Consider the following 25,513-nt stretch of genomic DNA (forward strand, 5'->3'; position numbering starts at 1 on the left):
TCTGACTGAACCGCAAGACTTGGCCTACGAAACCAAAGTGGAGATATTGGACCGCAAGACCATATTGCAGCAAACTCATCATGCCAGTTACTGTCAAGCATGGTGTTGGAAGGGTCATGCTTTGGGCTTGTTCTTTGGATTCAGTTATCCATAATAATCCAGTATAATTCAGCATATATCTGAGTTAAATGGGAGAGCCTTTTGTCTGGCAGCTGGAATTCGGCCATGCAAGCAAAGCGCCACAGAAGAATGATCCAGAATTCCTCCACAAGAGAGAACTCACTGGGAAAACCATTCGGGTAATTCTACTTTGTAGGGGATTGTAAAATAATCAGTCATTGCTTTTTCAACTTGGCTTTCTTTTTTTTTTCTTTTTTTAAATGTACCACTTTTACAACTTTTATAATGTCCTGATATTCAGCGCCTTCTAAAATGAATGACCACACATCGGGCAGACGCTGTAGGTGAAAGACATTACATGAAACAATGAAAATGTATTCAGGATATTAACAGTTCAGATTACATTCGAGTCTCGCGGCGGGGGGAAACTGACCCTAAATTTCAGATTAATGCGCATGTTCTCGCATTCAAAGTGTTTTCAAACACTGCTCACGCACCGACTCGCATTTCGAGACAAACATGAGCCAGCAGCCTGTCACGAGAAGCGCACATTTGAAACCAATTTGCATTATTTCTATAAATAAAGCTGGCCTAATTGATTAGAAATGACTCTGGAGCAACCTCCTGTTGACGTCGCTCGCCTATCGCAGCACGCATGCGCAGATTGAACCCTACGTCACGGAGGGAGCAGGCAGGAGCAGCTCAGGAAAGAGTTCGGGACCTGTCGTATTTTTTTTCTCCCACGCAACAAAAATAAATAAATAAATTTATCCGTTCCTGTTCACGATGTCGGGACTTGACAGCAACCCGTTCGCCGACCCGGTGGACGTGAACCCCTTCCAGGTGAGTGTACGATGTAGCTGTGTGACTTTTAGCAGGTTTGAATCAGGTGTAAGGTGAGGAGCGAAAGAGAAAACCTGTTTGGTTGGTTGCTGGGTTCGGCCATTAGTATTTCCTGGCCAAGAATTGCTATAAGAGGTATGACACGTATTCGGTTAAATGTAGGCCACTTTATCTTTATCATTCAAGTAATTAAGGGAATATTTTTTTTTGCTTTTACATTAGCTTCCTCTGGGTTTAACTCACCTGAGCAGGTGAGCGGAATCATTAGCAGGTGTTAGTAAACATTCAGACGTAATATCTTCTCCACGTCCCTGAGTTTATTTTTTTCATTTGAAACCATTCTATAAACCGGAACTCTACCAATTCATCGAGCGCTAGTTTTGTTAACTTTAGTGTTTTTCTCATTGCGTTTTTAACGCCCTGAAAAATAATGTTGGGAGACGTATTTTCTTAAAGGTAAACCCTCTATCTTGCTCAATCTAATGAAATAATTACAGCAACCACAACGAGCCTATTACTGGGCCTCCATCTACGTGAATTATTAATCTGCTGTGAGATGGTTTAGGATTGAAATGCTCCTCTTGGATTACTGCATTGCACCGATTGGGCAAGGCGCTTGGTAAACTCACTGTTATGGTGCTAAACTATCCGTGACCTCTCTGGACATGGTGGGACTCACCTTGACTGCTGAAGGTATGCTATTGAAATTTGTACAAATATGTTAGAAGATTCTATTAAAGTCCTGAAAATTGTAAGGTAGGGCCTTCATGGATCAGACTTGTTTATCCAGAACATCTTGACAGGCTTAATTGGCGAGAGATCTTGGACGTCTACAAGCTCACATGCCCATTGTTGTCACTTTCACTAGCTTTGTGTATTACTAGTGTATAAATTACGTTATATCTATATTAACTTTATGTGTTATTATTTTTATTTTTTGCCTTTCCCAGGATGCATCAGTCACACAAGCTATCAGCGGGGTCAATGAAAGCACCGGAGAGTATAACCCGTTCACCGCAAATGAAATGGTGATCTTTAAATAATTAAATATTTTGTCTTATTTATTTATTTTTTTCTAACATGAACAAGGAATGCAAAAGACGCATATTTTTGTACCACAATAATCTTAACATGCCCACAAAGGAAATATAGTTACAGATGTAAGGTCGTTTATTTAGATTAATTGTATGTCCTGGTTTTTTTCAAACAATAGTTGTTTGGGTTTTTTTATTCGTCCCACAGGGAAAGTACACTGAAACAACCATCCCAGTCTCTAAAACCTCCTCATCCCAACCTGCTGTACTTCCGACTTCTGTGGAGCAAAGTCCACAAGTAAGTGGTAGGAAAAAAAAATAGGAACATTTTGGGCGTCGCTGTGTTGGGAATGTTTTCCACAATGAAATCAAATGCTTAAATCATCTAAAGTTTACTGGGCTGCCCATGACAACTTAAAATGGTTAAGTGTTTGATAATTCTGGGCACCTATGATTTCTCTTTAGTATGAATGGAGTGTTAAGGTCTTTGTAGATGAAGGAAAATTAAATTTTCACAAAAAACTCAGATATTTGTAGATTAATTCCATATACACTGCTCAAAAAAATAAAGGGAACACTCAAATAACACATCCTAGATCTGAATGAATGAAATATTCTCATTGAATACTTTGTTCTGTATAAAGTTGAATGTGCTGACAACAAAATCACACAAAAATCATCAATGGAAATCAAATTTATTAACCAATGGAAGCCTGGATTTGGAGCCACACACAAAATTAAAGTGAAATGTTCCCTTTATTTTTTTGAGCAGTATATTTGCAAGAAAAAAAAAAAAAAACACTTGGATGTCCTCTGATAGTCGTAAAGTTCCAAGAAAACTGGCAAAAAGGCACAACTTCTGCTAAGTCAGAAGTTTACTGAAAATATTTGACATTGTTTTGCTCCAACAAATCCCAGAAGTCCTCTAAGATTTAACTGGTAAATGTACGAGATGGGTATTTGAATATTTTCCAAAGTGTAGGGGTCTTTTCCTTGTTTAAATATCAGAAATTATGGGAAATTTTAAAGGTTTTGGTTTAGCTTTATTGTACATTAAATGTATACATTTTGACCTGTCAGTTGGCATCAATAATTTCAGCTGTATATAATAAGTTATGATGTATGGCTGTACTACCAAGCTTTAGTACAATAAAAAAGTATCCTTGCAAACAGAATTCAATTTATTTCTATGTCACCTATTCACAAAAGTTTTCTAAGGAAATAGTCAAAACCTTATAAAGTTCAGAGTCTGAGTTCTTTGTATTTATCTAACATTATCCATTATCAGCTAAACTCAGCAGTAATAAAACCTGACCTTAACATGAATCTGAAGTTATTTGGGTTGTTTTCTGCTGGGCCTTTTCTTTTGAAGAGCGCTAACTTGTATGTCGCTGACTTGTCTGCTGTGCATCAGGCTACGGCAGCAGCTGCTCAGGCCAACCTGGTCAAGCAGCAGGAGGAGCTGGAGAGGAAAGCCGCAGAGCTGGAGCGAAAGGAGCAGGAGCTGCAGAACAGGAGCAACAGAGACCCAGGAGGTAAAGCTCTGCACGTGTTTTTTTCTGGAGTTGCATGGAGAAAATGCTTGAGTATGAGCATCAGTTCCACCCTCCTGTGTTAAAATCTGTGTTTCTCAGCTAAGGAAAACAACTGGCCGCCTCTTCCGAGGTTCTTTCCCATAAAGCCGTGCTTCTATCAGAACTTTGAGGAGGATATCCCAGAGGAATACCGCAGAATCTGCAAGAGAATGTACTACCTCTGGATGTGTATGTAGCCTGCATCTCTGTATGCCTTCACCCAAAACCCAAAGAGATCATTTAAAAAAATATATATATATATAGGAATAAGTCATTCATGTGTTAAAACTAATGGATGTATTAAATATTCTCCTGTTTTCTTGTGAATCACCACAGTCCACAGTGCCACCCTGTTCCTCAACATCCTGGCTTGCCTGGCTTACTTCACCGCTGATGCTGCTAAAGGTGTGGACTTCGGTCTGTCCATCCTGTGGTTCATCCTCTTCACCCCCGTGTCTTTTGTCTGCTGGTACAGGCCGGTCTACAAAGCCTTCAGGTACAGATTTACCTTCAGAACCAGATCCAAGTGATGGTGATGGAGAAGTAGATGTGTAATGAAAAACCTTTGCGAATGCTTTATGAATATTTTTCAAGTATGAACATGTACGTGTAGCATTTTAGTAACTTGAATTCACTTCTTTAATGCTAACCAATTAAACTTGTAAGTATTAAATAAAGAAATTGTATCTTTTTTTTAAAGACATGCAGTTAGGGGACAAAAATTGCGTAGCTGTGGTCGTGTACTATTGCTATTACAATAATATTCCCACTCACAAGTTGTTCTCTTGCTTTTGGAGTTTAAGTGTATAATCTGACTGCAAATGACTGGTGCTTAACCCACCGTTTCTAGAGTTGAAGAGTTGTGACAATTAATGCTGAGACTCTTCTAGCAACAACTGGTTCCTAAGCACTTTCTGCCTTTTTATGTTTCCATAATATGAAAGTTGAACTTTTAAATGTTACACAACACTTAAAATGTCTGTTTTTCTTTTTCATCCACAGGTCTGACAGCTCCTTCAGCTTCTTTTTCTTCTTTTTTGTTTTCTTCTTCCAAGTGGCAGTGTACATTATCCAATCAGTGGGCATTCCCTCATGGGGAAACAGGTGAGTGTAGTGTTGGCAGATTTTCATTCACATTTGTTCTCCAGTATGTATGAGCATGATGATGTGCGTAGGTTTGTAAAAGTGCATGCACAACTCACAGCTGAGTGTTTTGGTGGTTATTTCTTTCCTGTTTTCTACTCTCTTGCATATCTTTGACAGATTCCTGTTGACCTATCTTGTGTGCGGTGCTTTTTTTTGTAAGTGCGCAGAGCCTTTCTTCTTGGGTTTATTTTCAGCATCATGTTGTGTATTAATTCTTGAAAGCCTTTTTCATCTTCTGTTCTTTCGAGTTTCATATTTTCCCAAGTATCAGCGGGGATAGCTTGGATGCTGGCCAACCCAGCAGTTTGTTGGAGCATTTATTTTTAAACATGTGTAGCATTGACTGCGGAGGAAAATTTCAAACTTGTGGTCATATTTCTTTGCTGTTGGTTTTTTACAGTGGATGGATCTCATCAATTAGCATGATTCGTACAAACTTGGCAGTTGCCGTGGTTATGATGGTAGTGGCTGGTTTTTTCACCGTCAACGCAGTTTTGGGTGTCATCCTGCTGAAAATGGTAAGTTACCCATTTTTTACATTGCAGGTGTTAGGTATTCCATACAGTTGTGCTTATACCTCTACAAAACAAAGTGGACATAGTCTTCAGTCTTAATGATAGGCTAATTTTATTGAAGAAATTCTACCAACCAAATAAGTTGATTTTTCAGGTCACTGAATGAAATAAATTTGATCGTTTTATGACCCAAACAAAAGTATACCTCCTGCATTATTCAGGTGGCTACAGATGATACTTACCACATGTGTCAGTATGGAGATGAGTTAAAACGCACCATAGTAACCAAAGAAATCATTAGAAATGCATTATGTTGCTTAAGAATATAAGTGCATCTTAAGTTTGAGCATCTAAATGATGGATTCAGTACAGTTTTGGGAGAAAGTGGTCTGGCTGAACAGGACCACAGTCAGAGTCTTTTGGTATCTGCTAAGAGTTCAGGAAAACTTCACTGCTCTAACGAGCTAATTTCTGTTTTTGGCTTTTTTTTTTTTTTAATTTTTGTCATTTGTTGAACATTTATTTTTAAAAGCAGTAAAAAGGGTTAAAAACATCCGAAGGGGTGAATACCTTTTTGTGGCTGAGTATTTCAGGTAAATGTCATGCAAATTAAATGTTGACTTTTATCAAATGTATTTTTCTGAATAACCTATATTTGTCATAATTCTCATCCCAGGTCCACTCCAAGTACAGGAATACAGGCGCGAGCTTCTCCAAGGCTCAGCAGGAGTTTTCCCAGGGAGTCCTGACCAACCGCACCTTCCAGAGCGCCGCCGCTAGCGCCGCCACCTCTGCTGCCCAGGGCGCCTTCAGCGGTAACCAAGGGAATTAAACTGCTCCAGAAAAATACCTGGAGCAGTCAGGCTAGTGTTTTCTAACCAAGAACCCATGACTTATTGTCACGGTTAGTTGTTTGGAACAGACCTTTGATAATTTTACAGATATTTGCCAAAAGAACAATGAGAAACTCACAAAACGGCTTTATGACGTGTATAAATTCTGTGTCTCAAACACAACTAAAACAAGAATGTTGATGCAAGCAGTGCCTTGAAGATGGCCTGGTAGTTTTGACATTTGAGACTGCCTTTTATCAGTGTGCAATATGTTTGAATGTGCAACCAGTTTGTTTGGTTTAAAACAAATTAGCCGAACCAAAACGAGGCCTTAAGAACAAATCTGATATTAGTAATGAGTTGAACTTCATAATATAAGTATGCAGAACTTATAAAGCAGCCTGAATATCATTCTGATCTGAGCGTTTGTACTTAAAGCAAACTATGTACCAATTTTTTATTTTTTTATTTTTTTTGTTATAAATTTTCTGTTACTGTTTTTCTGCTCTCTAAATTTGGGTTGTGTGTGTGTTTTTTTTTTTTTTTTTCATGTATGACATGTACATGAGCTGATGACTAATGAAGGTGATGGGATGAAGGTTTGTCTTTGTTTGCTTTTAATTGGCTTGCTGAGTTTTGGTGGAATGTGTCTAAAAGGGTAAATGAAGATGCGATTTTTGAGGGGGCTGCTAAGTTTTTATTCTATATTTACTTGTGAAGGAAACATCTGTTTTCAGTCATAACTGAGCCTTCCTGTAATTACAAAGTAATGCATTAAGGTTTGGTGTAAAATTACTGATGAATACTAGATGGACTTGCATTAGTGAGCTGAAAAAACAGAATACTTACAGGGCACAAAGTAAATATTAGCTGGTTACTTCAAGGTTATTAGGATTTATAAGACTTGGCATTGAATTGTATATAAAACTCATGACTTCTATATTTATGTATCATGTTTGTGTCTTTTTAACTAGTTTCAAAACTTTTTAATATGATTGTATGTCTATGGAAGGATTGTGTTGTAGTTTCCTGTTATGATCAAAATGTTTTGTACATATTTTTATTTAAACTATATTTACTGGATGGGCATGTGTTGGAAAATAGTTGTGCTTGAACAAGCAATAAACATTGATTTAAACTAAAGAATTTACTTCTTTTACTTACCAATGCCTTAAGTAATGAATGAAAAGGATGTTGAGTCAGTTATCCTGGTTTGCGTTTTTCTTTTTCTCGATCTCCTTGTAGCATGACTGGTTAAAGAAGTTCACATCTCTTAATGTTCCTACAAAAATGCACTGACATGTTTATATGATGCTTATAAATTTATACCAACCTCTAAATGTAAGCATGTAACGGGCCTCTTATTATGTAACAAGAGTGATGGCAACAGCAAACAGTCCATGGTTATGGTTTATTTGAGCCATAAACTATATTGTCAAGGATGTAGGACATTTGAAACGGTTACTATAAACTTGTATGATTTTAACATAATAAATTTTGCTTGGTTTTTTTTTTTTTTTACCACTACAAATATTCTAAAAACTATACACTTACTCAAGCTAAAAATAAAATATTGAGAGCACCATCTCTAAGGCAATACAGACATTGTATTGCTAGTTCCTAGGCTGAAGATTTATTTAAAGCAGTCGAGCCTTCTGCAGGTTTTGACCTCGGAAGGGTGATTTCTTTCTTTTTTCTCTCCAGTTGTAGGGTCCCTCATTGTACTTATGAACATTCATAGACGTCATTCCGTACACGTCCATTCGTAACTATAGCAACGGCTTTTGCTGATGATCTTCTCAAGATGGCGGACGCAGAGAATGCTACTGTGGTGAGTGTATATCATAAATTCAGTCTTGACTTTGCAGGGTAAACATTAATGTCACTGAACCGTTTGATAGCGAGACACTCGGTGGGATAACCCAGCACCTTTACCAAAAGCACGGTCTGCAACTGCGCTTATTTTAAACGCCTGGTAGCGACCGCTAAGTCGGAGCTTATGAAGACCGCTAGCAAGAACTTTCAAATTTAATCCCTTTTATCTCATTGCAAAACTCAAACCGGAGTGCTTACAGCTGTAGCTAAAAGCAGACGAAGAAAATGCCCTGGGGGATATGCGTTGTTTGCTATTTTAGCCCACTACATCCTGTGCTGCAAACTACAATTAACTTATGTAATAGTTATGAGGTTTTGAAATATATGCCATTAAGACCTGCTTTATTGAAGCCACCATTGCATTCAGAACATTTCGCAAGCATTAAAATGTATAGAAGTGGTTTAAGGCAGTTGGATTGCGCATGCGTGTGTTAAATTTATACTCAGCTGCTGTAAATTGTCCTTGGCAGTTTTCCACGGCGGCTCTCCTTAACGAGTTGTATTCTAATAATGATTATATCTCAATGACAAAATCAGAGGCTATCATACTGTCCGGTTGTATTAACTACAGTGTTAACACCGACACGTAAAGGTAACTTTAGCCGTAACCATGTAAACCTACTCATACAGGATGATACGTCAGTTTATTAATATAAATTATATTTCTAATTTTTTCTTATCAGTTAAACAACCGCAGTTGTAGAAGATTTATCTGTTTTTTTTTTATTTTGTTTTTATTATTTTAGTCCTGAAGTGTATTCATTTCTCCAGACTCTTGCAATAATTTTAAAAACACACTTAACTTGTGTGATCCAACTACAATACTCCTCATCTCCTTATAACTCAGTAAATTTGTCTAAAATTGAGTGTTGTAAGTAATATGCCTATTGTTTTTGGGTGTGCCAAACCAAAATGTTTCACATTCAAGCAATCCTCACAGTTTTAGCGTCTGGCCCTTTTGTTTGGGAGAACACCTCTTCTCAGTCTGGACCTACAAAACAGCTGATAACACATTATTATGCACATAGGAAGTTATAAAAAACATTAAAATGCAATATGACCGTAAAACAAATACCTTTAGTTGTCAGTGTTTGTATTTCCTAATTATTACCTTCTTATTTACATACTTAAGAAAGAAACTAACAGTCAATTTTGACCCTCAGGTCAAGATAAATCTGACCTGAGGGTTGTCATTAAGTAGACATTATCTCAGAAAATAAATATAATTAAAATCCGACTGTGAAGATGCTGCTTCTCATGTTATGCACGTTATCATGAGCTTTCAGAGATCCACAAGTGATTAGAATGCGGTTTCCAAACAAGATTTCTTATTCTCATGGTGTCCGACACATGTCTTTAGCAGTACCTGCTGAAGAAATTGTATACTGAAACACTGAATATGTGTTCGATTGGTTCTGTCCCGGTTTTTATTCACATGTTTCACCTGTTTTTGTTTCTTTTATTACAGCTGCCAGTTCCTACTGAAGCTAAGAAGCGCCGTGCACCTAAAGGTACAACCCAACTTGATTTGTTTCCACTCGGGTTTGCCATTAACGTTCTTTCGGTTTAAAACTGCCAAGTCATGATCTGCCTGCAGAGGTCACCCTCACTCTTCGGTTTGACATACTGAGCTGCTGAGCCATCATGTTGAGAGGAATATTTATAATAAATTAAGGTTGTTTTTTGTCATCTTAATTTTCTATATTATCTTTTTGTTGTTGTCATACGATTAATCGTGTCCTCTTGTGTTTTTTTCATCGAATCTGTCTTTATAATCACCAACTACTCTAGAAGGCTGTTTATTGCTCACTACAAGTCGGGGTTGTCTTTCCTCTGCCGTGACCTTCTGTATGGAGAACAGTCCTGGGGTGAACTTGATATATTTTGAGGAAACAAAAGAGAATGAGTTATCATCATCATCAAGTTCATTAGTATTGCACATTTCAGCAACAAGGCAATTCAAAGTGCTTTACGTGATAAAAACATGACGCAATAAACAGGCAAAAAAAAAAAAATACACTGACATGAAAAAATAAAGAGAAGTATTGAAAAGTTGCCATTCAGACTAAAACTAGGGATGTTCCAGTCATTAATGAAAGACAACTCTAAACAAATGAGTTTTTAGCTTTGATTTAGAGCAACACAGCAGTTTTGCAGTTTTTGGAAATTTGTTCCAGAATAGAGGTTAGATCTGAGTCCATCACTACACCCAGATTTTGAGGCTGCCTACTATGTTTCTATAATAACTGAAGCTTATTATAAAACTGACTCTATAGATTGTTCCTCCTTTTTTTTTCCAAAAGTAAATATGTGGTAAAGAAATTGATTTGTTGTGTACAGTTGATGTTATTCATAAATTAACATTATTCATGTGTTTCATCTAGTGATGCAGATAACATTCACCAGACCTGAAAGTTACATTGGGTCCAATCCACAATTTAAGTAAGTAGGACCTATTTAAGTGACGAGGGGCTCCATATGTAATGATTTGGGACATAATATTCTCAAAAGTGCAAATTACAAAATCAAACCACACTCAGTAAATTCATGGAGCCACAACACATTTGATACAGTCAAGTCTTCAGATCAGGAGATCGTGTAGTTTGTCCAGTTGATCTGAGTAAATATAGAGCAACCATAGATGTGTATTTATGAAGAGCTGTTTCATCATTTTAAGTGAAACAGCAATAATTCTAGGAAGCAATAAAACAACTTGAAATATGGAAAGCTTTATAATATGCTGCTATGACCTAAACAGTAGAAATATGACAGACCCTCTTAATACTTAATATGTACATATAATTACATACATCTTATTGTTTTTTGGTAACTGATACCTTAAATTGTTTGTCAAAAGTCTAAACCCTAAAAGTAATAAGATAAAAAGCAACAAAGCCGATATTAATTGTGTCCATGGATACTGAAGGTTTATATATTCTATAATTACTATCACGAAATGCAATTAGAATAATTTAATGCAGGCTCAAAGTTAATTATGGTGTGCACAACAAGAGTATTATGGTCTATTATTAGGTTATCTGCAGTGCAGCCCAGCATCTTTTCCTGGATAAAAAGCCCAGAAGGTGCAAACATGACTGTTTGCTTTGCAGCATGTTTCAGCAACGTAAGATTAGATTAAACGACCCAACGAGATGAGGGGCTTTCTGAAGTTTTCTGAGGGGAAAACTTCCCAAAAAATTATCATCTGTTTTTTCTTTTTTTTATTATAATCTCCCCATGTGTCCTTTGATCTCAGCACGCCTCTTCTCTGCTCTTATCCTCCTTTAACATGTGGCTGAAACACAAGCTAGTCTAAGCTTAGCATTAGCCAGATCCAATACAACAATGCCATAATTCCTTTATGTTTGGGATAAAGTTTTTTTGTTTTTTTTCTGCCTCCCTCCCCTACACAGCTATATATGGGACACCACATGCTGGGCCTTTCTTGCTTCCCCCTGTAGTTGCGTGTCATAGATATTTTTGCTCTCTCTTCTCCAAATCTGCCTTGTTGTTGTTTTTGAATTCAGATCCAGGAATCCCACAGACACGCACACCGTCGCTCTCTCAGAACAAACAAATCCGATTGGGTTTCCACAAATGGGACCGTTTTGAAGTGAACCCGTCCAGTTTTTGCGTGGATTTCCGTGAAGCATTTAGAATTGGTTCCGGTTCTTCCTGCAAATTATGATCAGAGTTCTGCTTCAAGTCCTGGCAGATAAAAAAACAGCTGGATGGGTGGGGGGGGATTCACACTGTATTGTTACACTCTGTTCTTTAATAACACCCCTCCCTCTCTCTACAATGTCGCTGACAGCCTCAAAGCTGCAGCACTTTATTTTACAATGTATCGAATCCTATTTTTAGCCCGGAGGGAAAGGTAGTAGGTGCGAGATAACGGGATTACTGGAATCAAACTTGCTTCTGCTGGAATTACATTTTCCTTCCTTGTGAAATGAAATGTTGCTCTCTGCTGGGAAGAGAACTTGGAGCATTGTGCTTTAGTTCTTGAGGTTACCTAACCCTTTTCTAAAGCCCTACATTGTGCTGCTCATTCCCTCAGCCTCCCACTTTCATTCAATCTCCGCACGCTCTCTGTCACAAGCACCTGGCTTCCGAGAGACAGCGTTGCCCTGGCAACAAGAAGAATATCTCAACCTACCAAGATGTTAAAGAAGAAAGATAGTGGTGGAGGAGGAGGAGGGGAAAAAGCAAGTGTTTGTTAGGCAAAACTTGCGTACAAGGTGACATTTACAGCCTGACTGATGAGTTGATTAAAGTTTAGCCTGGGGTTGGTTGAAGCCTTAACAGCTATATGGTAACTGTTGCATCAAAGACGTGCACGAGACTGAGGTAGGGGTTCTTTCCAGATTATTTATTTGCTTTTCGAAATTTGAGAGAGGAAAAAAAAAAAACAGCATTCATACACAGACGTAACCGCTTCCAGCCTGAGCCATCTGTTCTTAAGTAAAAGCTAGCTAACAAGCAAATATCTCCAGTGTGTCAGGTGAATTGACTTAAATCCAGCTAGTGGATTGAGGTTGCAGGGGAACATCTGGGCTTACTGTCAGATCAGACACCTTTTAATGACTGCAAAAGGAGGGCGCATGCAAAATTAATCTTTCATCTCTCGACAAAACGAGACATCACCAGAGCTGAAGAATGTAGCGTGACTAAAATATCCCCCAGTTTCTTTTCAATTACAGGTTTTTTTCTCTTTCTCTCTCTCTCTTTCTGTCATGTCATCCAGCTCCAGAGCTTCCTATTGTGGAGAGAAGAAACTGGCTGATCCACCAGCACTATCTGCGCAAAGACTATGAGACCTGTAAGGTAAATGATTTAAATTCTCCCCGCGGCTCATTCTGTCATTGACCAACGTGTGTTCACCGTCAGATCCCGTCCGAACACACGAAGGGAACGTCAGTTTGCCACTCTGCTTGTTCTCTGCAGTAATTGCTGTATTCCTACATGAATGTGGTAAGCATTCTGTGAATGGATGCTTGCAACCGTAAGTCTTGTTCCTGGAATAACGCCTTCTTGCTCTCACTGTGAAGATCAGCCTCGTGCTAGGCGATAACGCGGCACATTCTTTTAATCTGCAGAAACTCCAACCTAGACTTTTAATCTGATTTCCTGCTGTGAAGTTTCATTAATCCGACTGTGAAAATGACTTGAAATGTAAACTCAGTCGGTTATAATATCTGAGGTTGTTTGAAGTCTATAAATACCTTCTCAGGAGGGTAATACTTAAAACAGAGCATTGACAAGTCAGCCACAAAACTCTCTCTATATATATACTCTAAAAACACATACTGTCTTTGGAAAAGAAGTCTCTTCAGTTTTATGTCACAACAAAATAATAAGGCACTTTCAAAACTATTTGGTCCAATTTTTGTGTATTACAATTTACTCTTTAGTTCATTCAATTCGATTCATTTAGTCCAAACCAAATCATTCAGTACAGTCAGATTCAGACAGTTGAAACCAGAATCAGGGCCAGTTAAGCTAACATGATGTTTTTGTTCTGTGGGAGGCAGTCGGAGTACCTGGAGAGAGTTCAAGCTTGCTCAAGGAGAATATGTACCTAGAAAGCCAGGATACAAACCCAGCACCTTTTTATTTAGGAGGGCTTAAAGCTGAGTTATAGTCGCGCTTTTGAAAGTTCACGTTGACTGAGCGTGACCCAAGACAGCGGTATGGCTGACAGTGCAGCCATATTTTCATAAAATGAGCCTTCATAGAGGTTCTACAAATGGTCTGCAAGAGCATCTTTCCAATCATTCATGTTTGCGTGAATGGTGGTGCCTGTGATCCTTACCGAGTTAAAAAATTCAGAGGTGAAAGACCAGGTGGTGTAAAGGCGCGTGAGGCCAGCGCGTTTGGCTCGCACCCAGTTCAGAGCGTCAACTTTAAACCTGGCCTAGCTTTAATCCCTATTTAAAATAAGAAATCATAAAAACATAATACAGGCACTAATTATGGAACAAGCATTAAACATTTCACTCCATCATCAAAATCCACCAGTCAAATATGTTGACACAACTGACTCAGATCATAATGTTAGAAACATTAAAGAAACCAATCAGAAACACTTAAGTAATAAAAATACAAATTTATTGCAACTGATTTCTGTATTACAATATTTTTCAATAATATTGCTTTTAATGTTAAGTTTGATGCATCTTTTAAGTGGCTGGTAAAGTCCTTTAGGAACGATGATGCAGCGTCAGGGTTGCCTGTTTGAGTTCGCCACACACAGATTGACATAAAGTAATGCATGTTTTATTAACAGAAGGCTAAAAAATATATTGAGGAACTTTAAAAAATAATTAAAGTTTAATCTAAATGCTAACTGCAGATATTAGGAGAAAATATATTTAGTCTATTATAAATGGTTTAGAATGGTTTTGCTAAATTCAAGGACTTAGACAAGGCAAAGATGCTAATTTGGACTTTAATTGATGATTGCTCCACTAAATAGTTATCCTTCTTTATTGGAAGATGCTAGTGATTTTTCATCTATTTTATTTTTCCAAGTACTAGCGAGAGGCTTCAAACCCATTATGCCAGTTGGAATTCTTCTTTTAATGTATTTTAAAATGACTTTAACTTATTGAAGTTAGTTATATTAAATTCTCTTAAGCAAAATGCCTGTTCAGTATTTCATCCACTTCATTAAATTAACATCCACCTGCCTCTGTTTCTGTAGGTGATCATTAAAGAGCAACTCCAGGACACCAATGGAATGTGTGAATATGCCATATATGTTCAAGGTGAGCCTCCGCTGCCGTCTTTCCCTTCTCACTTTCACCGTATATGTGATGTTAATTAAAAGGTGCAGTGAATTAAAAAAAAGCTCTACCAAGCTCCACGGTATGTGGTCTATTTCCCCAAATCCTCTCTTTGGATGGCGTGGAGAGCCTTTGATTTTTTTTTTTTTTGTCCTTTTTCTTCACATAGATGAAGATCCTCTTTTTTATGCCATGTCTTTGTTGTTATCCAGCGTTAATCTTACGTCTTGAGGGGAAGATCCAGGAGTCCCTGGAGCTGTTTCAGAGCTCCGCCATCCTTAATCCCAGCAGCTCAGACAACCTCAAGCAAGTGGCCCGATCACTGTAAGTCTGCTGCACTGAATCCTGCATGAGTGCATCGAGCCCCCCTCACTAACTAACAAGATCAGCATAGGAGGACACTTCCTAATAATTATTGTAAAAGTGCTAGGAGGTGAGGAACAGTAATTTTACAGATATTATCTCACTAAATTCACCTACCTGTGGAGGCTTTTCTCTGTTTCACAGAAATGGCTCAGTACAAAATTATATCTCGGGTTAATTTCTCATATTGACTCTTTTTGTATTATTTTCCTAGATTTCTTCTTGGAAAGCACAAAGCAGCTATTGAGTTCTATCATGAAGCAGCAAAACTTAATGAGAAAGACTGGGTAAATAGCACACACACACACACACACACACAGGTTCATATTTCTAGCTGTACAAGTCTTTGTATTGGCTTCCATTCACTTTAGTAACTGCATTTGTGTCTAATCCACACACATACTGTTTTACACTAACCCTAACAATATTAACACTATACTAGGGCTGCAACTAACAATTATTTTAGTAATCGATAGTGAAAAGCTCAGTCGTTTCTGCTTGACTTAACATCAATACAGTGCAGGGCTAATCTGTTCATTATTTTTTTATTAGCAGATTAATCATTAAATTTGCTTAATAGGAATATTTTTTACAGCATTTAAACCAGGTGAAGTTACTATGCCACTTGGAGAGTTCTGGGTAGAACATATTTATAGACAGTTTTTTTTATCTTAAAAATTATATGTTTTTAGCTAAATGTATATATTTTAGTACAGCATTGGCTTAATTATTTCCCTTAAAGTCTAGGGTTTTCTTAAACACAGGACCCTTTTTTGAGTCTGTGTACACAATTTAGCAATTAATTGTTTACTAAATTAGAAGACAATTATTTCAATAATCGATTAATTTGCCCCCGACTCTTAAAAAAGCTGTATTAGGAACAGGCCCGTGTAAGGTCCCATCACTCTTCAGAAGGTTAGTGAAGATGACAAAGAAGGTCCTAAATAGAATAGCTAAACAGTACCCACACACACACACACATTTCAGTGTGGAGTTTCTGCTTTCCTTTGAAGTCTGAAAGAAAAGTGTTAACTTGTGCTTCCTGGCATCTTTGACTCAGAAAACGCAGCGTGAAGTTCTCCTCACATCTTGAACGGAAAGTACTCTCAGTGAACTTTCCTTTTTCTCAACAATACTTTGTTAAACAGCAACTTTGTTGGAAGGCTGAGACAAACCAGTCCAAATATTTCAGATCCTCTCTTTCACTTCAGCATCCAGTTTCCACTAAACTTTCTCAAATGCTATTTTTATTAACAAATTAAACTAAGAGCAACACATCTGACATTCTCTCACCATAGGAGATCAGTCATAACCTGGGCATATGTTATTACTTCATCAAAGATTTCAAAAAAGTGAGTACTCCCAACATTACTCAGTAAAAAAAAATGTAGTTGTTGCCTCCAGAGGGAAGTTTGTTTATTTTTGATGCTCTGTTTCCGTCAGGCTGAGGAACATCTAAACGCCGCTCTGCAGACAAATAAACATGACAAGACCTTCGTGATGCTCGGGAAAGTTCATCTGCTGGCTGGAGACGCTGACAAGGCCATCGAAGTGTACAAGAGAGCAGTGGAGTAAGTGAGGTCTAAACATTCACACTGTTAGCAACCACTGAGCAGACAAGCGGTTGTTTTTAAGTCAAACACCAACCCAAAATAGCACAAAACATTTCTCCTCCACTGAAGGGTAACAATATTTGGTTTTCAAAGTTCTTTTTTAAACAACTAAACTAAAATACAAAAAAAAAAAACTATGACGTTGACGTGCATTCAGTCTCCCTTCTTCTGGTACCCCGAAAATCCAGTGTGTTAAGTTAGACACAACTAATTAGTCCATTTGTTGTCATTTAAACTCAGTATAAAAAAGCTGCTCTGTGAAGGGCTGAGAGGTTTGTTAGTGATCATTAGTGTCTATCCAGCTCTTGGGGAACAAAAAGTATTCTATTTATTTCAACAACATGGTTTTATTGGAAAAAAATAAGTTAATAGCAACACTAAAATTAGAGCTAAAGCTACAAAGTAATGGTTTTTATCTCAAAAACATAATCTTGTTGGAATAGAAAAGAAGAATTTTTTATTATCCCACTCAAATATAAGAATCTGAAATATATAAAACCAGAATAAAGAACAACATACTGTGTAGTACAGGCAACATAAACACTGTGCATTTATTATTGTTTAAAGCACAAACCGTCCATGTGGATTTGAAAATAAAAACAGACTGTACAACAGAGATGTGCAGATGTCAGTATATATGTGAGTACTTATTGAGTTTCTTTGGAATAGTGATGATTATTGAGTCTGATAACTGCAGGGAAGAAGGATCTGTGATAACATTCCTTTGTGCACCTTGACTATAGCCGTCTGTCACTAAAGTCCCAGTCAAAGTTCAAACCTAAATCCAATAAAATAAATTTGTGAGAAGACATGAAAATCCCCAATTAATCCAATTTCACTGAGTCAGCAATTTTTATAAACAAAATATGAGCAAAAGCAAAAAACCTCTAGATGGGGGAAGCAGGTGGAAAAGTCCCTAAAATGTAATGTTTACGGCTTGTTTCATAATTGCTTACTGTATTATATCTTTATGTCTAAAGTTTGGAGAACTATTTACCTCCTTTCTTCCACTTCTGAGTTATGCATTGCTTCGTGTTGTCACATAAAATTACTATAGTCCGATGATTTAAATGCACTTCCAAGGCTTTGTAATGGGAATTTCATCCCTTATTTCAAGTTGAAGTTTCTAAAACTCTTTCTGGGGTTGCTTTCAACTTGTTCCTCCTTTGTTTATCCAACGATTCCCAGCCTTTAGAGCTCCCTGCAGGAAGTGTTTGTCATTTATTCCATCCAAAAGCTCCATCTTCACCATATTTCTTACCCCAGGTCCTTTCCAACTTCCTTATAAATTCGCCCCACTTCCAGTTTGCTGAATTTTTAAACACGAGGCTATGGAGTAAATAAGAAAAATGACATCAGTGTCTGTAACAGCGCTCATTATGGCTACCTCCTGTTGAGGCCAAATGAATTAATCAAATGCCCTAATACTTGTGCTGCCTTTAATGAGACGCACCACTGTGAGTCTTATTTTGGAGTCGATGTGCCTCCGCTCTACATTTCTCTTTGGGCCACACAGGTCATAATTAATACGCTACAATTAAGCTTAAGTAAAGCCTGATGGCATAATCAGCAGCTTCTCTGCTCAAAGAAGTGCAGGCATTAAGTGTAATTACAAGCATGATGTGGACGAGGTGACATTTGTCATTTAACGTGCTCCGTGCTCCATTCAGATTCTCTCCAGAGAACACTGAACTCCTGACCACTCTCGGCCTCCTTTTTTTGCAGGTGGGTGAAGTTGCTTGCAGCCTCTTCTGTGATTTTAATTTGTACTTTTAAAACAAAAAGTACTAATAATAATATTCTGTTCTCCCTGTCTAGCTCGGGAAGTACCAGAAAGCCTTCGAGCATCTCGGGAATGCCCTCACTTTTGACCCCAACAATTATAAGGTATGCTGGCTGTTGGCGCAACATCACTGTTCAAGTTCAAACCTTCCTGCTGAACACCTGAAGGCAGCGCTGAGGTTTTCCTTTCACAGCGGTTCACTTGGAGCAGACGGTCAATCGCAGTCAGACATGTTCCAGTCATCATGTTCTGTTTCAAAGTGTACATCTTCCTCTTAATATGTCTCTCATCACAGATTTTTTTTTTCTTCTTCCCAGGCCATCCTGGCCGCAGGCAGCATGATGCAAACGCACGGTGACTTTGATGTGGCCATGAACAAGTACAGAGTGGCAGCGTGCGCCGTGCCGGAGAGCCCCCCTCTCTGGAACAACATTGGCATGTGCTTCTTTGGCAAGAAGAAGTATGTGGCGGTGAGTGATGCTGGTTTTTTTGTGTGTGTGTTGCTTGGAGGAAAGTGCTGTGGCACAGCAGTTAGAGCAGCTTAATGGGATTTGTGCACCAGAGGTTTTATATATAAGCACATCATTGAAATGAGCTGGAAATAGGCTGAGAAACTTTTAATGTTTTACCTCCAGAGTACAAAACAGCACATCGGATTCTAAACTTATCATTTATTGAACAAAACTGAAGCTAAATTATACAGGCGCTGCATTGGAAAGCCATAATTTTAATAGCCGCAGAAACATTATCAGCAGTTCTGATGAATAAGTTGTTTTCTGCTTGATTTTAATCTGTTTTTCACATCCTTATGGATAAATGTTGAACCACTCTTCCTCAGTGTTTCAGCAGCTCATTAAAGTTTGCACACTTTTGTTTCTGAGATCCCACCACAGCATTTCTATGAAGTTGAGGTTTTTTACTTTGACTGAGCCATTGCAGCACATTCCCTTCTTTTTTTTAGCCACTCTGTTCTATCACTTATTTTGTTGTTTTGTTATCCTGATTATTGTCTATCTATGAACCCTGTTGACTTTGTTCAAACACGGGGGCCGAGATAATTAAGCATGTGGGGGAGGTACTCTGGTCAGAATATGAACTAAACTGTATCTATGTCTTTTCTTCTGCTTATCATTAAAGCATATGTGTAATATAGTAGTGGCTCATAACACAACTGAGTCTGACTCATACGCCCTTGAAGCATTTTAAATCCACTTGTTCCTAGATTGTTCTGCCTCAGATACAATTACCATGCTTCCTCCCCCTCTTGTTCCCACAGGCCATTAGCTGCTTGAAGCGCGCTCACTACTTGTCTCCCTTTGACTGGAAAGTGTTGTACAACCTGGGGCTGGTACACCTGACCATGCAGCAGTACGCCTCAGCTTTCCATTTCCTCAGCGCAGCCATTAATCTGAACCCACGGATGGGGGAACTCTACATGTTGCTGGCAGGTACCGTGTCAAAGACGGAGAAGTGATCCGTGGTATAATTTAATTCCTTTAAAACCAAGCCGTCTTGCCATTTTTGTAAACTTTGTGGGCATTTAAAGTGTTTTAACATTTTTATTCAAAATAGACGCACTGTGAAGCTTTTCAGGACAGATTTACCAATAAAAAAAAAGCAATGTCTAGTGAATTTAGTTTATTGCTAACTCTTTTCTTATATCTTTAATTAACAGTCGCTTTGACTAATTTGGAAGACGTAGAGAATGCCACCAGAGCATATGAACAAGCTGCGAATCTTGATGAGTGAGTCCTGGATTCCACACTGTAATTGTTACTTAAAATGTAAAACTTTATAAAAATCATTAGTTTTCTTCTCTTCCTTGGTGACCAAGCCCCCACAGACCCAACCCCATGGTCAACCTGAACTTTGCAATATTCCTCTATAATCATGGAGACAAGAAGAGAGCTCTGGATCAATATCAGGAGATGGAAAGGAAAGTCAACCAACTGCGGGATAGCAGTAGCAACTTTGAGTTTGATCTGGAGGTACACCGTAGCTCTCTGCTGCTGATGTCAGGAACCAGCTGTGGTTACATGTCACGACTTGTTAACCTGTTCCTTTTATTCACTCCCAGCTGATGGACATGGCTCAGAAGATGGGGGCTGTGCTGCAGGTAACAGATACTCTGGTTTGGACTAAACCGGGCAAGGACTCCAAAACCAAGCCTCACTCTGCAGCAGCAGCCAAAACCCCGGGAGCTCCTCTCGGCACCAACCAAGCTCTGGGTCAGGCCATGTCTTCAGCTGCCAGCTACAACAAGAACATCCAGTTAACAACAGGTGTGCTTTCCCGCCGTGGGCCGGGAAGGGTTGGATAAAACCTGCATCCAACCCATTGCAAATGTATTTCTCTCAGCTGTGGTTGTTACCTGTTAGACTAAGTAAACAAAGTTAATTCGCTTTTAAAGTTTAAATAGGTTTTGCTGCTGCTTTCTGGCAGTTTACATACATTCCTAGCTCTGAGGTTAATTGTGCAAACCAGCTAATGCATTCAGTCAGCAGCCAAACCACGTACTTGACCTTTGTATTGTGCATTTTTGAATAAGTGGCTAATAGATGGGAAAGAAAAACAATGCACTCTACCATCAGTAGTAGGGCTTTACGGCTGTTACGTAGCTAGCTGCTGTTCACCTACTTTCACATGAAAGAAACCTTTAGTTTTCAAAGATATCACATTTCTTGTGGAACATTAGTTTTAGATGTACCAAAGCTGTGACAAAAGATTAGGGAGTTTTTTTAAAGTCAATGCAAGGCTTGCAAGGCTTCTTATGACACTACCAGCATGTACGAAGTAACCCTGGAACAATTGTTCTGCTTCACTAATTCTCTTTACAAGACAAACCCAGTAACAGAGTAGATGCCATTAATTGTTTTGTGTACTCTTTTTTTTTTTTTTCCTATTTTCTGCAGAAGGTACTCTAAACCCATTCTTTCCATGTTTAGCAGTGTATCTATTCAAATTAGCGGCATTTCTGGCATTAGTTGTATGAAGTATTAGTCAGTAAGTGGCTCCTGCTAACATGCTTGGATCTATTTAAGCCTATTTGATTGTGTTGTATTGAAAGCAAACGTAGACAGGCTGCGTCAGTCAGATTCACCGTCCTTAATAAATGCTTCAGATTAATCAGAGCAGGTTTCGGTGGAATGAAATCAACTCTGCATGATATTTTTCAGGCGTTTCCAAAGGCCCTTCCACATCTCTCGAGCCAGAGCCTGATGCAGAGAACGCCCCCAGCTCACTGACTGACCCTCCAGGCTGCCCAGAACCTGAAGATCCAGACGGGTCCAAACCCAGAACCTCTAAGAGGAGATCCAAGGTGGAAGAATGAAGACATATTGCGGCCGCGGTACTACATGTGTCTCATTATACGTTTTTAATGTTACTGTAGTCAGATTTAAAGTGTTAGGCACAGAAATCCACTACTTACTTTACAGCTAAAAAAAAAAAACAGGGTAATTTTTCATATTTGGAACAGTTCATCAGACCGATTGGTGCAATAATGTCCAGCAGATTTCTTAGTTTAACTATGTTTCTATTCAGCCAAGAAACAGTAGGAGCCTTTGTGAAGTGGCCCGTGTCGAGATATTTCAATTTAGCTTATTTGATCCTTTCAGTTTTATTCGCTATTAGCTGAAAGGACCAATTTTCCTTGTATTGGCTTAAAATCCACTGCAGGTGAAGGAAACGCTGTGACAATCTGAACTCGAGCCAAGATGGGGCAGACAGAGCGAAGCTTTTGAACATTTGTATCATATGACTTTATTGCAAACCACTGTACTTGCTTTCATGCGTGGATAACTGTTATGTTTCTAATGAATAAAGTATTTAACATTAGATAAATACTTGAAAGAAACTCTTGTTTTCTTGGGAAAACTGGTTCAAGCTGTTCATCATGAACATTCTTTTGATTTTCTTCTAAATTATTTTTTATGAATGGGTTTGCTTTTATTTGTGCCTGGTGCAAACTTTAATTACTCCTCATGGGACACCAAAGAGAGAGAGAGGCGTTCTCACAGTTATATTTCTGTAGTGGAACAATTTACCAAGCAAACACATTTAGTCGCTTTAAAGTTTACGTTATCGATTTGAACCTTCTGATCCAGGAATCTGCCACTTAGCTTCTCCTCTGAGCAGGTGTGTGTGTATCTCTCTGTGTGTGTGTGCGCGCGGTGACAGCCACTTCATCCTCCCTGCCTTCCTTAACGAAGCCTCAAATGACCCTGCGACATCCCGTGATTGAAAACCAAGAGGCAGCTTCAGCACCGTTTGACCCTGCAGACGCACACAGCAGCAGTCACTCATTTGCTTCATCTCCTCCACTAACACTGAGCTCTGCTGTGTCTTATAGCCCAGAGACTGTAGTTTCTTTCATTAGGAGCTTGTTAAGCCGCGCCCGCTTGAATCGCCTGTGGTCCTGCGTTTTACAAGCCGCCCGATGGCCTGTAAGTTACTCCTGCTGCAGTTATATTTCAGCACAGCTGTGGAAGATTGCTTTCCCATTTCTCATCTTCCTACAATTCAAATAGCCTCCAGGAGAGACTCTGCTCCTCGTGGAAGTTTCATCTAAAGTTTTCTCGCTCCGGGGAAAAGAGCTCGGTTGTGTTATTTTTCATTGTTGGGTTGTTAAAATAAATGCACAGTTCTTGCTGTGATGGTGCACAGTGGTTGAGGTTAATGACACTTGTATCTGTGTGTAGTTTGAGATTTATTGAATCTCTAAGCTTTAAGCCTTTAAAGCTTTATGACTTTGTAAAATTTAGAACATGTAATGAGACCTTCTGATGGTATCGGTCTCAATGAGACTTCAGGGTTTTCTAAACTCAGAAAACCCTGAAGTTAGTTAAAATAGTTTGAGTAGACTTTCAGAAATTTAAATTTAAAAAAAAAAAGTTTGGTTTTCAGAGTAAATAATCTTGATTTGTAGATAGAGGCTTTTAATGCCTTAAAATATATTTCAGATGTTAGTAGTGACGGGAAAATTAATGCATCAAGCCTGTCTTTTATAGAGTTCATCTCAGTTTTAATTTTAACCCGTCTGATCCGATATATTCAGGAAGGAAGGAATATTAGGTCAAGTAAGACTTCTATAGGAAGGATTTCATTGAAGAACTATATCTTCCTATTTTACGTCAAATGTGTGAATAAGCCAAATTTAGACGCAGCAAAGAACATAACTGAGCTTTATTTGACGGAAGAGCAAGAGGACGGCTGTTTTATTTGCTTTGGCTATTTTCTATTTTGAATGTATCTGCGTGATGTAGTTTGAGATTTATTGAATCTGACTGTATAAATCAGGGCTAAGCTGTTAACCTTCCTCCCAGTTTTCCCCCAAGGCAGCTCCATCACTTCAGCCTTAAACTCCAGCTACACCTAAAACTATTATAATTCAGCTTGCAGCCTCTCCTGCAGTCCATGCCCCCTGTCTGGCTCAGTTAAACGCTTCCCCGGGTAAATCTTAGCTTGTATCAATTCAGTTCCCAGTGACTGATAAGTCTCCTCACGTGTTTGTTTTTCAGTTCAGTTACTAATTACTTGTTCTCAGTTCCTTCTCAGTAATGCATAGCTTTACATACAGCCTCTGTCCTAGTTTCTGAGTGCAGATAACCAGGAATTCTGCCCAACCTGGAAAAGTGTCGAGTATATTTAAGGTCTGCATAAGTACAGAAAAAAACTATGGAAAAAATATTTGCATTTTAAGACTATTTTTTGTCCTATTCTATAAAGTACTTAGTTTAACACTTTTAGAAAAATCATGTCTTTCACGTATTTGTTAAAACTTCGAATAGATGGGGAGTATGTGGAAAGAAATAAAACTCCTCTTTTTCCCCCTTTTGGTCCTACTGCCATCTGCAGAAATGCACTACTCACTAAGAAACAACCAATCAGAGCAAGTAGTGTTTTAGCGCTGTCAATCAACCTCGTGTACAGGCTGCAGCTGTACTAATGATGGAGAAAAAACTTATTGTCGCATGAAAACTGTTTATCCGCCGCTATCAGTTGCCATGCCAACAAGCCACCTCCAGCAGTCTCCGCTGTAGTGAAGGAGCCGTAGCGCAGCAGAGAGCATGGGTGTGAGCAGCACATACATGAGAGGGATTTACAGCGATATGACCCTCCTCCTGGCTCTGATTGGTTGTTTCTGACCAAGTGGTGTATTTCTGCAGATGGCAGTCAGACCACAGAGAGAAGAGGGTCTTTTCACAGATTATCTGTTACATATCAGAACATGACAGCTTTGACAAATAAGAAACTCTTTGTTTTTTTAAATAACCTGCTGCAGCTTTAAAGTGTAAATATCCATGTGGAATAGTGTGGAATTTATGGAATATCTTCATGTACAATACATTTCTGTAAAAATATAGGCTTTCTATCTATTTTTAACTAATCTTTTTTTCCAGAGAAAGCAGAGTAATCTGTAGAGATCAATATATTTGCATTTATTGATTTAGTAGCCAGTGTTATCCAGCTGTTCCTGCTTTATTCTCTGTAAATGTTTGTGTGTTCAGCCAGGAAGTCGTCTCTGTGGAGATGAGTCCTTGAAGAGGGTATTGAAGTTGTAGCTAACAATTTGTAGCTCCTTCCATCATTAGTAAAACACCACTAAAAACTCTCATGCCTTGATTTGTGGTGAAACACGGCAGGGAAACTGCTGGACAGCCACCTTCTGTGCACTGTATTCCCTAGATGTTTTGCAGTGGGGGTGTTTGGGAAGAAGAAAGTGGATTTTTTTTATTTTATTTTCTGGTTGATATTGTCCTAAATGGATTGACTTTAATCCCCCATAGATCTTTATCGATCAGAAAATGGCTTAAACAGAATCAAAAATTGCCTGAATCTACACTTTGAGCCGTAACTAAAATGTTTGAAACAGCTGGAACTTTCTACTGAGACTCAAAAGTAAGAGAGCGTGTTAAGTAGAGTAGGACTGTTGGAAAAAAAATAAATAAATAAATAAAAAAATAAAAAAAATAAAAAATATATATATATATATATATTATTTTTTTACCTCCAAGAGAGCTGCAA

The 25,513-nt window shown here is 38.4% G+C and overlaps 2 protein-coding genes across 4 annotated transcripts; both read left to right on the top strand.

Annotated features, from left to right (window-relative positions):
* Positions 1–730: 730 nt before the first annotated feature.
* Positions 731–7,208, top strand: scamp2l (secretory carrier membrane protein 2, like). The gene is made up of 9 exons (XM_015030085.1): positions 731–963; positions 1,914–1,991; positions 2,206–2,295; positions 3,412–3,532; positions 3,632–3,760; positions 3,908–4,067; positions 4,574–4,675; positions 5,118–5,235; positions 5,909–7,208. Exons 1-9 carry the CDS (start codon positions 907–909, stop codon positions 6,062–6,064), a joined length of 1,011 nt encoding a protein of 336 aa, XP_014885571.1. The 5' UTR covers positions 731–906; the 3' UTR covers positions 6,065–7,208.
* A 607-nt stretch (positions 7,209–7,815) lies between these two features.
* On the top strand, positions 7,816–22,330 carry bbs4 (Bardet-Biedl syndrome 4). 3 transcript variants are annotated; one of them, XM_015030086.1, is made up of 16 exons: positions 7,816–7,896; positions 9,409–9,451; positions 12,688–12,767; positions 14,647–14,710; positions 14,941–15,052; positions 15,306–15,378; positions 16,390–16,443; positions 16,535–16,662; positions 18,375–18,429; positions 18,523–18,591; positions 18,805–18,957; positions 19,764–19,935; positions 20,163–20,232; positions 20,322–20,475; positions 20,565–20,769; positions 21,664–22,330. In XM_015030086.1, the coding sequence occupies exons 1-16, from the start codon at positions 7,870–7,872 to the stop codon at positions 21,816–21,818; spliced, it is 1,614 nt and encodes a 537-aa protein (XP_014885572.1). In that variant the 5' UTR covers positions 7,816–7,869; the 3' UTR covers positions 21,819–22,330. The 3 variants fall into 3 exon arrangements, with proteins under 3 accessions (XP_014885572.1, XP_014885573.1, XP_014885574.1); XM_015030087.1 differs by lacking the exons at positions 7,816–7,896; positions 9,409–9,451 and adding an exon at positions 10,325–10,382; XM_015030088.1 differs by lacking the exons at positions 7,816–7,896; positions 9,409–9,451 and adding an exon at positions 12,179–12,290.
* Positions 22,331–25,513: the final 3,183 nt, after the last annotated feature.

Source organism: Poecilia latipinna, unplaced genomic scaffold (genome assembly GCF_001443285.1).
Source record: "Poecilia latipinna isolate Pla-1442-1.1 unplaced genomic scaffold, P_latipinna-1.0 Scaffold172, whole genome shotgun sequence".
NCBI lineage: Eukaryota > Metazoa > Chordata > Actinopteri > Cyprinodontiformes > Poeciliidae > Poecilia > Poecilia latipinna.